This window comes from Erythrolamprus reginae, chromosome 2 (genome assembly GCF_031021105.1).
Source record: "Erythrolamprus reginae isolate rEryReg1 chromosome 2, rEryReg1.hap1, whole genome shotgun sequence".
Classification (NCBI taxonomy): Eukaryota; Metazoa; Chordata; class Lepidosauria; order Squamata; family Dipsadidae; genus Erythrolamprus; species Erythrolamprus reginae.
In genome coordinates, this window is record NC_091951.1 from 343484976 (window position 1) to 343503246 (window position 18271).

Genomic DNA, 18271 nt, shown 5'->3' on the forward strand with positions numbered 1-18271 from the left:
TGATACCCAGCTTTACATCTCCACCCCATGTCCAGTCAGTGAAGCAGTGGAAGTGATGTGCCGGTGTCTGGAGGCTGTTGGGGCCTGAATGGGTGTCAACAGACTCAAACTCAACCCCGATAAGACGGAGTGGCTGTGGGTTTTGCCTCCCAAGGACAATTCCATCTGTCCATCCATTACTCTGGGGGGGGGGAATCACTAACCCTCTCAGAGAGGGTCCGCAACTTGGGCGTCCTCCTCGATCCACAGCTCACATTAGAGAAACAACTTTCAGCTGTGGCGAGGGGGGCTTTTGCCCATGTTCTCCTGGTGCACCAGTTGCGGCCCTATTTGGATCGGGAGTCACTGCTCACAGTCACTCATGCCCTCATCACCTCGAGGCTCGACTACTGTAACGCTCTCTACATGGGGCTACCTTTTAAAAGTCTTCGGAAACTTCAGATCGTGCAGAATGCAGCTGCGAGAGCAATCATGGGCTTCCCTAAATATGCCCATGTCACACCAACACTCCGCAGTCTGCATTGGTTGCCGATCAGTTTCCGGTCACAATTCAAAGTGTTGGTTATGACCTATAAAGCCCTTCATGGCACCGGACCAGGGTATCTACGAGACCGCCTTCTGCCACACAAATCCCAGTGACCAATTAGGTCCCACAGAGTGGTCCTTCTCCGGGTCCCGTCAACTAAACAATGCCATTTGGTGGGACCCAGGGGAAGAGCCTTCTCTGTGGCAGCCCCAACCCTCTGGAACCAACTCCCCCCGGAGATTAGAATAGCCCCCACCCTTCTTGCCTTTCGTAAGCTTCTCAAAACCCACCTTTGTCATCAGGCATGGGGGAATTAAGATATTCTTTTCCCCTAGGCTTCTACAATTTATGTATGGTACGTTTGTATGTATGATTGGTTTTAAAATAAGGGTTTTTAGCTACTTTAGTATTGGATTGTCGCATGTTGTTTATACCACTGTTGTTAGCCGCCCCGAGTCTACAGAGAGGGGCGGCATACAAATCCAATAAAATGAATGAAAATGAATGAATGAATTGAGAAACATTTTGCTGTCTATCCAGGCAGCTTCCTCACTCAAAGCAAGGCAGCTCGGCAGAGTGGTTGGGATGCACCACCTTCCTCCCCAAATTGCGTTGCAAAATGTCTACAAAAGTTTCGAACTAAAAAAAAGAAGAAGAATTAGCCCCAGTTGCAATGATTCAGCCTCCAGAGGAATCGGAAATATTTGCATTTCTAGAAACATCAAGGAAACAGATACGAAGCATTGCATGAGAAGTCAGCTTCTGCGTTTCAAATGCCTGAGTGTATCGGTAGCAAAATAATAAAAACGGTATGCGTTACTGCCGGTTTAGACATTAAAACTCTGGGTAGAAACACAAAAGTATTTTGGCAGTTTGTATTTCCAAACCCACATTTCCTGTGACAGAAGGAGCCTCTTGGCAAACAGGGGACAGAACACTGAGGAATCCGTAACTTCCTCCACATCTATCAGTCATATTGTTTGGGCTATTAAAAAAAAATAATAATAATAGTAATTTATTAGATTTGTATGCCGCCCCTCTCCGAAGATTCGGGGCAGCTCACAACAGTAATAAAAAAACAGTATAACAATGGAACAAATCTAATAATAAAAATTATATAAAAACCCCCAACTGTTAAAAACCATACAACACATACAAACCAATCATAAAATATAAGAAAGCCTGGGGGAGATGTCTTAGTTCCCCCATGCCTGGCGATATAGGTGGGTCTTGAGTAACTTGCGAAAGACAAGGAGGGTGGGAGCTGTTCTAATCTCCGGGGGGAGTTGATTCCAGAGGGCCGGGGCCGCCACAGAGAAGGCTCTTCCCCTGGGGCCCGCCAAACGACATTGTTTGGTCGACGGGACCCGGAGAAGGCCAACTCTGTGGGACCTTATCGGCCACTGGGATTCGTGTGGTAGAAGGCGGTTCCGGAGGTATTCTAGTCCAATGCCATGAAGGGCTTTAAAGGTCATTACCAACACTTTGAATTGTGACCGGAAACCGATCGGCAGACAGTGCAGGCCACGGAGTGTTGTAGAAACGTGGGCGAATCTAGGAAGCTCCACGATAGCTCTCGCGGCCGCATTCTGCACGATCTGAAGTTTCCGAACACTTTTCAAAGGTAGCCCCATGTAGAGAGCGTTGAAGTAATCGAACCTCGAGGTGATAAGGGCATGAGCGACTGTGAGCAATGACTCCCTGTCCAAATAGGGCCGCAACTGATGCACCAGGCGAACCTGGGCAGAAAAGATAATTTCCCCTTTGCCATGTGCTTCACTTATTTGAATTCCTCATCTTCAAAGACAAACTGGGGGCCCTAGAGCCGTGATGGCGAACCTATGGTGCGTGTGCCACAGGTGGCACGCGGAGCCATATCGAAGGACACATGAGGCGTTGCCTTATATTGGGTCCAGATTTAGACAGGTTTAAAGCAGAAGTAATTCACTTCCAATGTACGACTATTTTAAAAATTGCTATGGACCAGGACATTAATTAAAATATTTTTGGTAGGTATGATTTAATTACACCAAAGTATCTTTTCTCAATGGAGATGGTGTTTGTGTGTTTCTGTCTTCAGATTCTACTGAAATATTTGCCTGGGACTAATAGTGAAATTTGCTTTCATAGCATCCTGCAGGCATTACCAGAAAAAGAGCAATCCCATCAAATTACTTTAATAGTGCAGCTTCCTAATACGCGGCAGACTCATTCTGTCAAAATTTCTCTGAGTGATTCAGGCAAAATTGTGCCAGAGGCAAGGTGTGAGATTATATATTTTTTTAAAAAATCTATTTGTTGCTTCATTTCTGCTAAAAGGGTTTTATTTTAATTATCCAAATGTGTTTACAGTCTGGTGGTTCAGCCACCTTTTTGCTTCCAGTATTCCCAATTCTAAGCCTTTTGATTAGGTACGGTGCAATAACTCTGGGCTACCGTTCCCTTTTGGGCACCGGGTCAAAGGCGCCACCTCCCTGTGCTGGAGGCTTTGGGTAAATGCGGTCAGGCGGTAGGGGAAAGCAAGTAGAATGCTTGGCTGCATAGCTAGAGGTATAACAAGCAGGAAGAGGGAGATTGTGATCCCGCTGTATAGAGCGCTGGTGAGACCACGTTTGGAATACTGTGTCCAGCTCTGGAGACCTCACCTACAAAAAGAGTTTGATCAAATTGAACAGTCCCAAAGACGGGCTACAAAAAGGGTGGAAGGTCTTAAGCCTGAAACGTATCAGGAAAGACTTCATGAACTCAATCTTTATATAGTCTGGAGGACAGAAGGAAAAGGGGGGACATGATCAAAGCATTTAAATATGTTAAAGGGTTAAATAAGGTTCAGGAGGGAAGTGTTTTTAATAGGAAAGTGAACACAAGAACAAGGGGACACAATCTGAGGTTAGTTGGGGGAAAGATGAGAAAATATTATTTTTACTAAAAGAGTAGTAGATGCTTGGAACAAACTTCCAGCCGAAGTGGTTGGTAAATACACAGTAACTGAATTTAAACATGCCTGGGATAAACATATATCCATCCTAATAAGGGAAATAGTATAAGGTCCAAAGGCGGGCTACAAAAATGGTGGAAGGTCTTAAGCATCAAACTTATCGGGAAAGACTTCATGAACTCAATCTGTATAGTCTGGAGCAGTGTTTCCCAACCGTGGCAACTTGAAGATATTTGGACTTCAACTCCCAAATGCTGGCTGGGGAATTCTGGGAGTTGAAGTCCAGATATCTTCAAGTTGCCAAGGTTGGGAAACACTGATCTGGAGGACAGAAGAACATAAGAACATAAGAAGATCCATGCTGAATCAGGTCAAAGCATTCTGTATCCCATAGTGCCCCCCCTCCAATTGTCCATGGGAATCTTGAGCAGAAAGAGAAGGCAAGACCCTCCCTTTCCCTGCACCCCCAACAAATGAGACCCAAGGGAACCCTGCCTGCCTCAACCAACATAGAGGCGGCACATGAACATCTATTTCAATAAGGGAAGGAAGGAAGGAAGGAACTTAGGAAGTTAAGAAGAGCCCTGCTGAATCAGGCCAAAGTCCATCGAGTCCAGCATTGTGTCACACAGTGGCCCAGCAATTGTCCATGGGGATCTTGAGCAGAAAGAGAAGGCAAAACCCTCCCTTTCCCTCGACCCCCAACAAATGGTACTCAAGGGAATCCTGCCTGCCTCAACCCACATAGAGGCGGCACATGGACATCCGTGTCAATCATCATCTATGATACACTTGGCATCCATAAATCTGTCGAATCCTGCCTTGAAGCTCTCCAGGCTGACAGCTGTCATGACCTCTTCTGGAAGGGAATCCCATCAAGCAAGGACCCTCTGGGTGAAGAAATATTTCCCTTAAAGGGAGGGGAACATGATTGAAACATTTAAAAATATTAAAGGGTTAAATAAGGTTCAGGAGGGAAGTGTTTTTAATAGGAAAGTGAACACAAGAACAAGGGGACACAATCTGAAGTTAGTTGGGGGAAAGATCAAAGGCAACATGAGAAAATATTATTTTACTGACAGAGTAGTAGACGCTTGGAACAAACTTCCAGCAGACATGGTTGGTAAATCCACAATAACTGAATTTAAAGATGTCTGGGATATATCCATCCTAAGATAAAATACAGGAAATAGTATAAGGGCAGACTAGATGGACCATGAGGTCTTTTTCTGCCGTCAATCTTCTGTTTCTATGTTTCTAAATAACAGAAGGAGAAAGAAGCAAAGAGGTGTCCAACTACAGCAGGTTGTCCCAAAAGTGCTTTTTCAAAAAGGCAACTGGACTTATTTTGTTTTTTTTCCTTGAAGTTGTTTTGCTTCTCATCCAAGAACCTTCTTCAGAACCCTCTTCAAGAAGAAGAAAAAAAAACAAAAGAAGTCCAGCTTCTTCAGAACTGAAGAACTTCTTGGATGAGTAGCAAAAGGTCTTCAAAAAAACAATGTCCAGTTGCCTTTTGAAAAGCAACCAGAGACAACCAGAACTGGGATGACTAAGAATCTCCATAGATAATTGCAACAAGACTAATTCCCCTCCTGATAGATCTGTTTGGGTTGATTTTTCCAGGGCTTTAGGTCAGGATTTTGCCAGAGCTGTCGTGGGAAAGCCAGTTATTAAAATTAAGAGGCCATGCAGAGTTTGTGTGTTCGCTTCAAGGCAATTTTGTCCTGGCATAAAGTTATTATCAATATAATCTCTTATGCAGAAGGACACGGCTTGCTGTGCAGTAGCTGTTCCTTCTGTTTCATTGTACAGGCACAGATGCTCGAGAAAGAAAGAACACAACGTTTATGCGAGGCTCCTTGGTTTTTAAAACAATAGAACACCATTGTTACTCTAAATAAAAATCCTACAATAAAATAATAGGCAACTGATAAAATCTATATTAAAATCACAATTTGGCATCCTATCCTGTCAATTACACATGGCCTAATTATGCTATAATATCAATCCTTAAGCCGGTGTTTCTCAATTATTTTCTCTTACACACTCCCTGAGAAGAAGCAAACATTTCGGGTGCCGCCAGCCCTCCGCCGGGACGATTGTGTGCAATATTCAGCACATTTTTTGTTATTCGCTGAAAAAACTCAAGCAGCTTTATAATATAATTTTTATATATTTATAAATTTATAATATAATTTATATATTTAGAATATACAGTGTTCCCTCAATTTTCGCGGGTTCGAACTTCACAAAAAGTCTATACCACTTTTTTTCAAAAATATTAATTAAAAAATACTTCGCAGGTTTTTTCCCTATACCATGGGTTTCCCACCCGTTGACGTCATATGTCATCGCCAAACTTTTGTCTGCCTTTAATAAATATTTTTTTAGTAAACTTTAATAAATAAACATGGTGAGTAATAATCTGAATGGTTGCTAAGGGAATAGAAAATTGCAATTTAGGGGTTTAAAGTGTTAAGGGAAGGTTTGTGATACTGTTCATAGCCAAAAATAGTGTATTTACTTCCGCATCTCTACTTCGCGGAAATTCGACTTTCGTGGGCGGTGTGGAACGCATCCCCCCGTGAAAAGCGAGGGAACACAGTATATAATATTGCACAGAGGCTGAAGCGCATGCACAGAGGCTGAAGCGCACGCACCATTTCCTTGCTTCTGCACATGTGCAGAGGCTGAATCTCGTGTGCACGGTGTGTGCAAAGCCGGCCGCGAGGGACCTGCACGCGCAGGTCCATTTCCGCCAGTGGAACGTCATTCCACGCCGTTCCACTTCCTGCCCACCCCTGCTCCTGCAGTCAAATAAACCTGATGCGGCCTGCAATGAAATCAAGTTTCGGTGCTACCGGTGCATCCTCCAAGGTCGTTGTGGGCATAGGGTATCTCTCGTGCAGGGGTCCCCAACCCATGGACTGTCGCCCACTAGCGGCGCGCAGCTTATTCGCAACTGGGCCGCGTGAGTGGCAGGCCGGAACAGACACGAATAGGCCACATCCGGGCCACCATGCTGCTAAGTTTCGGGACCACTGTTCCTGTATATAGTAGCTGGATGTAAGGATTTTGCTGTTGAGTCTGGTTTTGCATAATAAACTGAAGTTGTGAAATGCAGACACGGAGCCGTAAAATTGGCGTATCTCCTGCCAAGTATAAAAAAAGTCTTTGTTTTTCCAAACCTATAGCCTTTCAAAATGCTTGCTGCAGTTGTAAGATATAAATATGTTTATCCAGCATTTGGAACCCATTTTTGTTTTGTCATTATATAAAAATGCTGACCCTTAAATCCTTCTTGGATTCCCGTTGAATTCTGAATGTACGTTCTTTTTTTCAACCAACAACAACAAAATATGATGAACTTGTTGATGGATTGATTTAATTTGCGAAAGAGTGGCTGTTTTCATTTTAAAGTCATGTTTTGCTGATTTTATTTCAGTTTTCAGAGAACATATCACGTTTCTTGTATGGAAATGAGATACATTTCCACATAAATGGAATACGGTGTCAATCTAATTAGGGAAGTCCCTTAGGCTCCATACTTTTTGTCAGATATAATAAAAATGGGGGTGGGGGGATTTTCATAACTTTGGTAGCATGAGACAAAGGCTCTCTTGCTTTTTCTGGCCAACTTCTTCTGAGATATTCTTCTTAACATGATCCAGAGCTCACTTTTAACATTAAATATTCAGAATTGAATGAAGAATATTGTAGGTTTGTTTTGGCCATGCTGTATACTTAATCTCTTAGACATAGCTAAGAAATTGGAAGGGTGAGGTCTACAAAGAATAATTGTCCATGTTTTGATATGGTAAAAAGAAAGGAACTTAAAGGATTAATTTGACACATAGAATAGAATAGAATTCATTATTGGCCAAGTGTCATTGGACACACAAGGAATCTGCCTGCTGTAACACGAGCCCATTGCTTTGCGTCCTGTTTTCCTATCCAGGGTTTTAGTTCTGCTTGAGTCCAGTCCACTATTAATGACTGGATTTGGCCAGGTGTTTGATCCTGGCACAAAGTTCTGGTGTGTCTACTAACTCCGGTTATTTCTACGCATATGATTATCAAGTCATGTGGCAGGGAGTTGAATGCCTTCATGTAATCAATCCCAGATACTCTGAAGTTGGTCTTCCTTCTATTGCGGTTTCTAAATTCAGTGGAATAGGAATACGAATAGGAAAGAGAATAGACTAGACTAGAATAGAATAGAATAGAATTCCTTATTGGCCAAGTGTGATTGGACACACAAGGAATGGAAGGGAATAGAATATAGAATAGAAAATGGAATGGAATAGGATAGGATAGGATGGGATAGGATAGGATATTTTTATTGGGCAGGAGTGATTTGACACACAAGGAATGGAATGGAATAGAATATAGAATAGAAAATGGAATAGGATAGGATAGGATATTTTTATTGGGCAGGAGTGATTTGACACACAAAGAATGGAATGGAATAGAATATAGAATAGAAAATAGAATAGGGTAGGATAGGATGGGATATGATTGGATATTTTTATTGGGCAAGAGTGATTTGACACACAAAGAATGGAATGGAATAGAATATAGAATAGAATAGAATTCCTTATTGGCCAAGTGTGATTGGACACACATGGAATGGAATAGAATATAGAATAGAAAATGGAATGGAATAGGATAGGATGGGATAGGATAGGATATTTTTGTTGGGCAGGAGTGATTTGACACACAAGGAATGGAATGGAATAGAATATAGAATAGAAAATGGAATAGGATAGGATGGGATAGGATAGGATATTTTTATTGGGCAGGAGTGATTTGACACACAAAGAATGGAATGGAATAGAATATAGAATAGAAAATGGAATAGGATAGGATGGGATAGGATAGGATATTTTTATTGGGCAAGAGTGATTTGACACACAAAGAATGGAATGGAATAGAATATAGAATAGAATTCCCTATTGGCCAAGTGTGATTGGACACACAAGGAATGGAATGGAATGGAATAGAATATAGAATAGAAAATAGAATAGGATAGGATGGGATAGGATATTTTTATTGGGCAAGTGTGATTTGACACACAAAGAATGGAATAGAATATAGAATAGAATAGAATAGAATAGAATTTCTTATTGGCCAAGTGTGATTGGACAAACAAGGAATGGAATGGAATAGAATATAGAATAGAAAATAGAATAGGGTAGGATAGGATGGGATAGGATATTTTTATTGGGCAAGAGTGATTTGACACACAAAGAATGGAATGGAATAGAATATAGAATAGAATAGAATAGAATAGAATTCCTTATTGGCCAAGTGTGATTGGACACACAAGGAATGGAATGGAATGGAATGGAATATAGAATAGAGGATAGGATAGGATGGGATGGGATAGGATAGGATATTTTTATTGGGTAACAGTGATTTGACACACAAAGAATGGAATGGAATGGAATAGAATATAGAATAGAAAATGGAATAGGATAGGATAGAATAGGATATTTTTATTGGGCAAGAGTGATTTGACACACAAGGAATGGAATGAGAATAGAATAGAATAGAATAGCTTTATTGTCACTTTGAACACATGCTAATTAGAATAGAATAGAATAGAATTTTTATTGGCCAAGTGTGATTGGACACACAAGGAATTTGTTTTGGTGCATATGCTCTCAACCAAGACAAATTCCTTGTGTGTCCAATCACACTTGGCCAATAAGAACCCTGTGAGTTGCATTGGGTATGACTGGCCCAAAGTCACGCAACCTGCTTGCGTGCCTAAGGGAGACTTAGAGGGAGACTTAGAACTGTGTCTTCTGGTTTCTGGGCCAGCACTTTGACCACTACACTAAACTGGCTCCGATATCTGTCTAATCCATCTATATATCCACTTAATTATCATGTCATCAGAGTTTAATTAGCATGACATGGAAAGTTTCTTGCAGATCCGTCAGAAAAATCAAGCTAAATTATGACTACATTCCCACAATCTGTTAAGCCAAATTATATTTGTCTGGATAGTTCATCTAATGAATACGTTTTGGTCTACTGGATAAACCCACATATTAGTCTTGTCATATACCCAGTTCTATAATCTCCCCAAATATCATCCTTTCTGAATACAGGAAGATTGATCATCCTCGTTTACCTATTAAATTATATTTTGTCTTTTTAAATGGAAAGTTTAACCTCCTTTTATTTTCCATACAGTAAACATAGCATAGTATATAGCTAATAGTGGTCATTAATTTTATAAATCAGTTGTTTCTGGTATATATGTATGCATGTGTATGTATGTATGTACCTACGTACATATATACATACGTACATACATACATACATACATACATACATACATACATACATACATACATACACACTGCTCAAAAAAATAAAGAACACATCCTAGATCTGAATGAATGAAATATTCTCATTGAATACTTTGTTCTGTACAAAGTTGAATGTGCTGACAACATGTGAAATTGATTGTCTATCAGCGTTGCTTCCTAAGTGGACAGTTTGATTTCACAAAAGTTTGATTTACTTGGAGTTATATTGTGTTGTTTAAATATCCCCTTTATTTTTTTGAGCAGTATATATATATTTGAGAGACCTCATTTCAGCAACAATTACAAGTCTTGGTCTGAGATTGGGGTTACCGGTAATTGTTAACTTCGGTGAACCACTGTATTTAATGGCATTACATTTGTAGATAAGAGAAAAACAATTTATTGTGGGTTGTTATTTGAAGGAAAGGGAAACAGTGCCTCTGTTTTCCTTCTAACTGCAAACCCCATCAGAAAGTTGTTGTCCTATGGAGTGAATTGTTTGGAAAGCTAAACATGCTTTGATCAACCTGAGTAACAGGAAGGATTGGTTCAAACAAATAGCTCCTAGCTTCTAAATTATGCTAATATTAAGCCTTCCAAATGCTATGGTTATTTCACAGAGAGAAACATGTGGGGATTGTGTTTGTGGTTTGTGAATATCATTCTGTCGTTTTACAAAATGCCTCTTTGTCTTTGGAGCACTATATCTTATGATATATGGATTGCACAAAAGAGGCTCTACAATTCAAAGTGTTGGTTATGACCTATAAAGCCCTTCATGGCATCGGACCAGAACATCTCCGGGACCGCCTTCTGCCGCACGAATCCAAGTGACCGGTTAGGTCTCACAGAGTTGGCCTTCTCCGGGTCCCGTCGACCAAACAATGTTGTCTGGCGGGACCCAGGGGAAGAGCCTTCTCTGTGGCAGCCCCGACCCTCTAGAATCAACTCTCCCCAGAGATCAGGATTGCCCCCACCCTCCTTGCCTTTCGTAAACTCCTTAAAACCCACCTCTGTCGTCAGGCATGGGGGAATTGATTCCCCTGGACTGTTTCCATTTTATGTATGGTTTGTATGAGATGTATGGTTGGTTTTTATGTTAAGAGTTTTTAATTGTTTTAATCATTGGATTTGTAATGTTTTGTGTTGTGAGTCGCCCCGAGTCTTCGGAGAGATGCGGCATACAAATCTAATAAATAATAATAATGATAATAATAATAATAATCCATAAAAGCAATAACTCAAACACAATCTTGTGATTTCTATGATATTTTAAAGAATGTAGTCCTCAATTTAGGACCACAATGGACCCTCAAATTTCTGTTGCTAAACGAGACAGTTGTTAACTGAATTTTGCCTCATTTTACAACCTTTCTTGCCACTGTTGTTAAACGAATCACTGGAGTTGTTAAGTTAGTAACACACTTGTTAAGTGAATCTGGCTTCCCCACTGACTTTGCTGGTCAGGTCATATGACCTCCACACACTGCAAGCGTCATAAATATGAGTTGCTACCAGACATCTGAATTTTGATCATTTGACCATGGGGATGGTACAAAGATCTTAAGTGTGAAAAATGGTCATAAATCACTTTTTTCTGTACCATTGTAACTTTGAACAGTCACTAAATGAATTGTTGTAATTGGAGGACTACCTGTATTGACAGTAGAGTTTGAGTAAGTTGTTATGTGTTCCTTTTCTTGGACTTATGCACAATTAAGATCTCTTCAAATTCATACACAGTAAAACACCGATAGACATAATAAGTTTAACTATTTAACTACTTCTATTTCTACTAGTTTTTCTCATCATTCCTATCATCCTTTTCCTCCCACTTGGGACTGTATGACTGTAACTTGTTGCTTGTATCCTAAGATTTTTATTAATATTGATTGTTTCTTCATTGCTTATTTGACCCCTATGACAATCATTAAGTGTACCATATTATTCTTGGCAAATGTATCTTTTGTGTACGCTGAGAGCATATGCACCAAGACAAATTCCTTGTGTGTCAAATCACACTTGGCCAATAAAATTCTATTCTATTCTATTCTATTCTATTCTATTAACTAGCTTTCCTGGTTCGCATTCAACCCCATTTTCCCCACAAAACTGCATTTTTCTTTTTTGAAATTAATTCTCCATCCCCACGCAGGCGCAGGAGCAAAAAACCACCAAAAAACATCAAAATCTCATGCGCCTGCATGTCTTCTTGTGAGATTTTGCTTCCTGTGCATGTGCAGAAGCCAAATCTCACTCCAAGCACGCCGGTCATCCAGAGCTCCATTTTTGCTACCACAACGCCATCCCATCCCCCCCTGCCCCCCGTTTCGGTAGGTCCATCCTAAATTGTACTGCCGCATACACAGTCCTTTGCGTAGTTTTCTCCGTAACATTTGGAAGAGACAGTTAGACTCGAAGGAGGCTCAGAAAGCAATAAGAAACCAGTATTTTTATTTATTTATTCTTTGTCCAATATACAATACATATGGAAGAGAATAGACATTAAGTAATATATATAAAGATAGAAAGCAAAAAAGAAGAGAAGTAGATGGGAGGGAGAGAATATATATGATACATGAGATAAGGAAAGACAATTGGACAGGGGAGGATAGGCACATCAGTGCACTTATGTACGCCCCTTACTGGCCTCTTAGGAACCTGGAGAGGTCAATCGTGGAGAGTCTAAGGGAGAAATTTTGGGGGTTGGGAGTTGACACTATTGAGTCCGGTAATGAGTTCCACGCTTCGACAACTCGATTGTTAAAGTCATATTTTTTACAGTCAAGTTTGGAGCGGTTCATATTAAGTTTGAATCTGTTGCGTGCTCTTGTGTTGTTGCGGTTGAAGCTGAAGTAGTGGTTGACCGGAAGGACGTTGCAGCATATGATCTTGTGGGCAATACTCAAATCGTGTTTTAGGCGCTGCAGTTCTAAGCTTTCTAGACCCAGGATAGTTAGTCTATTTTCGTAGGGTATTCTGTTTCGAGTGGAGGAGTGAAGGGCTCTTCTGGTGAAGTATCTTTGGATGTTTTTGGTAGTCCCAACTCCCAAAGGTTCTTTGTCAAAAGGCAACTGGACTTTGTTTTTCCATGAAGACCTTTCGCTTCTCATCCAATAAGCTTCTTCAGTTCTGACTGACCTGGAGAAGTTTCTTGAATCAGAACTGAAGAAGCTTCTTGGATAAAAAGTGAAATGTCTTCATGGAAAAACAAAATCCAGTTGCCTTTAAAAAAAAAAGAAGAAGCACCATTTGGCACTGTTGTCCTGCTTTCAAAATAAATATGCCCTTCATAGAAACATAGAAGACTGGCGGCAGAAAAAGACCTCATGGTCCATCTAGTCTGCCCTTATACTATTTCCTGTATTTTATCTTAGGATGGATATATGTTTATCCCAGGCATGTTTAAATTCAGTTACTGTGGATTTATCTACCACGTCTGCTGGAAGTTTGTTCCAAGGATCTACTACTCTTTCAGTAAAATAATATTTTCTCATGTTGCTTTTGATCTTTCCCCCAACTAACTTCAGATTCTGTCCCTTTGTTCTTGTGTTCACTTTCCTATTAAAAACACTTCCCTCCTGGACCTTATTTAACCCTTTAATATATTTAAATGTTTCAATCATGTCCCCCCTTTTCCTTCTGTACCCCAGACTATACAGATTGAGTTCATGAAGTCTTTCCTGATACGTTTTATGCTTAAGACCTTCCACCATTCTTGTAGCCCGTCTTTGGACCCGTTCAATTTTGTCAATATCTTTTTGTAAGTGAGGTCTCCAGAACTGAACACAGTATTCCAAATGTGGTCTCACCAGCATTCTATATAGCGGGATCATAATCTCCCTCTTCCTGCTTGTTATACCTCTAGCTACGCAGCCAAGCATTCTACTTGCTTTCCCTACCGCCTGACTGCACTGTTCACCCATTTTGAGACTGCCAGAAATCACTACCCCTAAATCCTTCTCTTCTGAAGTTTTTGCTAACACAGAACTGCCAATACAATATTCAGATTGAATTCATAGAATTCCATTTCTGAGAAAAACATTTTATAAACTCTTTTTTGGGAGGTGGTTACCTCTGCAAGACAGAGTCTATAGCGATGTTTCCAAAACCTGGCAGCTTAAAGATGTATGGACTTCAACTCCCAGAATTCCCCAATGCGCACATCTTCAAGTTGCCAAGCTTGAGGAAATATTGGCCTGTATTAAACTGGCATAAAAACAGAAAGATTGATTCCTATGAAAACAATATAATTGTTTTTCCTTCCCTTCCCCTCCAGCTTGTTTTCATTGTTGTCCAAAAAGCACAACAAAGTTTTGGAACAAGCCACCCAGTCTTTGAGAAGTTCCCTGTCTGCTGCGGATTCTCCACTTCCAGATTACGTGAGTATCGAAATATAATCTTTTTAAGGAAGAAGTCAAAATGCATCCCCTCGGTTTGCACAAGCCTTAGTTCAAAGAGTGTGACAGCCTAGCAACAACCATCACCAAAATATAGGAAATTTGGCTGGTGACATCATGTCTGAAACTCACTAAAGATATTTTAAAAAAAACAAAAAACACCTTGCAAATGGCAAAATGAGAACCATGGTGATTTTTAGCAAACGCTTTAGTTTTTTCCATCTTGCGCATTTGCAAATGGTTCCCGTTGCAATGGAATTATCCAAGGGAAGGAAGAACGCAATTTGCGTTGTGATTACGGCACCAGGCTAGGAACTGGGAGGCTATGAGTTTTGGTCCCACTTTTGGGCCCTTCATGGCACCAGACCAGAATATCTTCGGGACCGCCTTCTGCTGCACGAATCCCAGCGACCGGTTAGGTCCCACAGAGTCGGCCTTCTTCGGGTCCCGTTGACTAAACAATGTCGTCTGGCGGGACCCAAGGGAAGAGCCTTCTCTGTGGTGGCTCCGACCCTCTGGAACCAGCTCCCCCCTGAGATTAGGATTGCCCCCACCCTCCCTGCCTTTCGCAAACTCCTTAAAACCCACCTTTGCCGTCCGACATGGGGAAACTAAAACATCTCCCCCTTGCCCATGTTGTTTTGCCGTTTGATTGATTGACTGTGTGCCTGTTTTTTATATATATTGGAATTGTTTTATGAATTTCTTAACTTAAAATTGTAATTGGATTGGTGGGTATTGGATTTGTTACTATGTACTGTTTTTACTATTGTTGTGAGCCGCCCCGAGTTTGCGGAGAGGGGCGGCATATAAATCCAATAAATCTAATCTAATCTAATCAGTCACTTACCATATTTTCGGAGTATAAAACGCACCAGAATATAAGATGCAAAAATAGGGGAAAGAATCTGCTTACCAGATATTTATCTGGCTAGGGTCCTTAATCTGGTCAGCTTCAGCACATTATTTTATCCCCTGGTTAGGGCTTTTAAAAAACCTTATTGAGAAAGAATAACAATTTCTTTATTCATTCATTCATTCATTCATTCAATTTTTATGCCGCCCTTCTCCTTAGACTCAGGGCTTCTTACAACATGTTAGCAATAGCACTTTTTTAACAGAGCAAGGCTATTGCCCCCACAATCCGGGTCCTCATTTTACCCACCTCGTAAGGATGGAAGGCTGAGTCAACCTTGAGCCGGTGATGAGATTTGAACCGCTGACCTTCAGATGTACAAGTCAGCTTCAGTGGCCTGCGGTACAGCACTCTACCTGCTGCGCCACCCCGGCTCATCAATGAAAGAGCTTGCAAGCCAATAAGAGCTGGGAAAATTATTAGCACCTGGTTAGGGCTGGAAACATTTGGAAAAAGTTAGAGCAATGAAAAAAACCCTGCAAAGACTTAGGGCTTGGAAAACATTCTTCACAAAGAGTAACAATGAAAGAACCTGCAAGGTTAGAGCTGGGAAGATCGTTAGCGCCTAGTTAGGCCTGGGGGGGAAGCTACATTCAGAGTATTAGACACACCTAAATTTTCAGCCTCTTTTGAGGAAGAATAATGTGTGTCTTATACAGTGATACCTCGTCTTACAAACGCCTCATCATACAAACTTTTCGAGATACAAACCCGGGGTTTAAGATTTTTTTGCCTCTTCTTACAAACTATTTTCACCTTACAAACCCACCGCCGCCGCTGGGATGCCCCACCTCTGGACTTCCGTTGCCAGCGAAGCACCCGTTTTTGCGCTGCTGGGATTTCCCTGAGGCTCCCCTACATGGGAAACCCCACCTCCAGACTTCTGTGTTTTTGTGATGCTGCAGGGGAATCCCAGCAGGGGAATCCCAGCAGCGCAAAAACGGGCGCTTCGCTGGCAACAGAAGTCTGGTGGTGGGGTTTCCCAGCAAGGGGAGCCTCAGTGAAATCGCAGCATCGCAAAAACACAGAGGTCCAGAGGTGGGGTTTCCCATGGAGGGGAGCCTCAGGGGAATCCCAGCAGCGCAAAATCAGGCACTTCGGCTGGCAAAAGGGGTGAATTTTGGGCTTGCACGCATTAATCGCTTTTCCATTGATTCCTATGGGAAACATTGTTTCGTCTTACAAACTTTTCACCTTAAGAACCTCATCCCGGAACCAATTAAGTTTGTAAGACAAGGTATCACTGTACTCTGAAAAATACGGTACTCTCAGCCCTAGGAAGGTGGCATGGCAAACCGCTTCCAAAAATCTTCCAAAAGCTGCAAGGACCTGTCAAAGGCACAAGAGGAAAAAAACCCATAAAGAGCAGAAATTTAAAATGATTAAAAATTAAATATAGCACATATCTTTGTTCTCTTAGCTCTTGGATATTTTGCAGCTTTAATTTACTATATTGTTTTGTTATATCTCTTACATCCAAAGTAATTAAATAGGTTTTAGTCAATGTAGACATTGAGAATAGGAGTTGGCTTGCATGGCTCTTTCCGAAATTATGATTTTATGTATTTGGCTTAGTGAATCGGATGCTTTTTTTCCCCCTCCAAAGAAATTATTTTAAAACTAAAAATAATGCTGTAGCAACTTGATTAATTCTAATGTTTTTGCATGATTGGAACATAAAAGGAATATGTCTTCTGCCTCACATGTCCCAGTGACCGGTTAGGTTGCACAGAGTCGATCTTCTCCGGGTCCCATCGGCCAAGCAATGCCGGCTGGAGGGACTGCAGGGAAGAACCTTCTCTGTTGCGGCCCCGGTCCTCTGGAATCAACTCCCTCCAGAGATTCGTATTGCCCCCACCCTCTTCGCCTTCCAAAAGTGTTGAAAATACACTTATGTCAGCAGGCATTGAGCAATAGTTCTCCGCTTTGGCTAATAGTATGAATGAGTGATGACTGTATGATGTTTATATTGGGTTTTAATGTTTTACTTGTTTTCATTCTATGTATTGGGGTAATTGTAATTGTTTTTATTGTTGTAAGCCACCCTGAGTCTGCTTGGAGATGGGCGGCCTATAAATTTGATAAATAAAATAAATAAATACAGCACCGAGAAAAATATCTATTTATAAGGAGCATTCCAATATATATTTAATACACATCTGATAGTCCGTGCTATGTTTTTAAAAAATTATGTAAACATTTTAAAAATTATGTAAGTTGGTAAGTTGGTAAAAAATGGTGTATGTTGTTTCCTCAATCAGATTTTCCAAGCCTGTTTAACGCAACATTTTAATAAATAATCTTGATGCACTATTCTACTTGCTTGTAGGGAACAAATTACATTAAGAATTTTTTTTAAAAAAGATTGGTTTCATTTTCCTTGGCACTTGTGGATTTGATGTTGCCTTGAAAAAAGGAAATGAAAGAAGAAAAGGGATGGGAAAAGAGAAGGCCTGGTTGATGAAAATGCTAAAATAGAATTTAACCTCACTGGTTGCTCTTCCTGTCTCGCTCCCATCAAGACTAAAATCACAAGTGCTGTCCTTATAAAGATATGTTTTAAAGGCAAGATTTGGTGCTTCTGGAAACGTAGAAACATAGAAGACTGACAGCAGAAAAAGACCTCATGGTCCATCTAGTCTGCCCTTATACTATTTCCTGTATTTCATCTTATAATGGATATATGTTTACCCCAGGCATGTTTAACTTCAGTTACTGTGGATTTACCAACCACGTCTGCTGGAAGTTTGTTCCAAGGATCTACCACTCTTTCAGTGAAATAATATTTTCTCACGTTGCTTTTGATCTTTCCCCCAACTAACTTCAGATTGTGTCCCCTTGTTCTTGTGTTCACTTTCCTATTAAAAACACTTCCCTCCTGGACCTTATTTAACTCTTTAACATATTTAAATGTTTCGATCATGTCCCCCCTTTTCCTTCTGTCCTCCAGACTATACAGATAGAGTTCATGAAGTCTTTCCTGATACGTTTTATGCTTAAGACCTTCCACCATTCTTGTAGCCCGTCTTTGGACCCGTTCAATTTTGTCAATATCTTTTTGTAGGTGAGGTCTCCAGAACTGAACACAGTATTCCAAAATACCTTAATTCATCTTATCCTTGCTTTTCCCTTCTCAAACAATTAAAAATGGGGGGGGGGGCTTAGACA

General features: G+C 40.8%; 1 protein-coding gene across 1 annotated transcript in view; it reads left to right on the plus strand.

Moving 5' to 3' along the window:
- The window catches only part of DYM (dymeclin), a 293904-nt gene that overhangs the window by 159285 nt on the left and 116348 nt on the right, over positions 1–18271 (plus strand). Inside the window, exon 14 of the mRNA XM_070736919.1 lies at positions 14067–14169. Within this exon, the coding sequence (XP_070593020.1) occupies positions 14067–14169 (103 nt within the window). The remainder of the gene's footprint in view (positions 1–14066; positions 14170–18271) is intronic.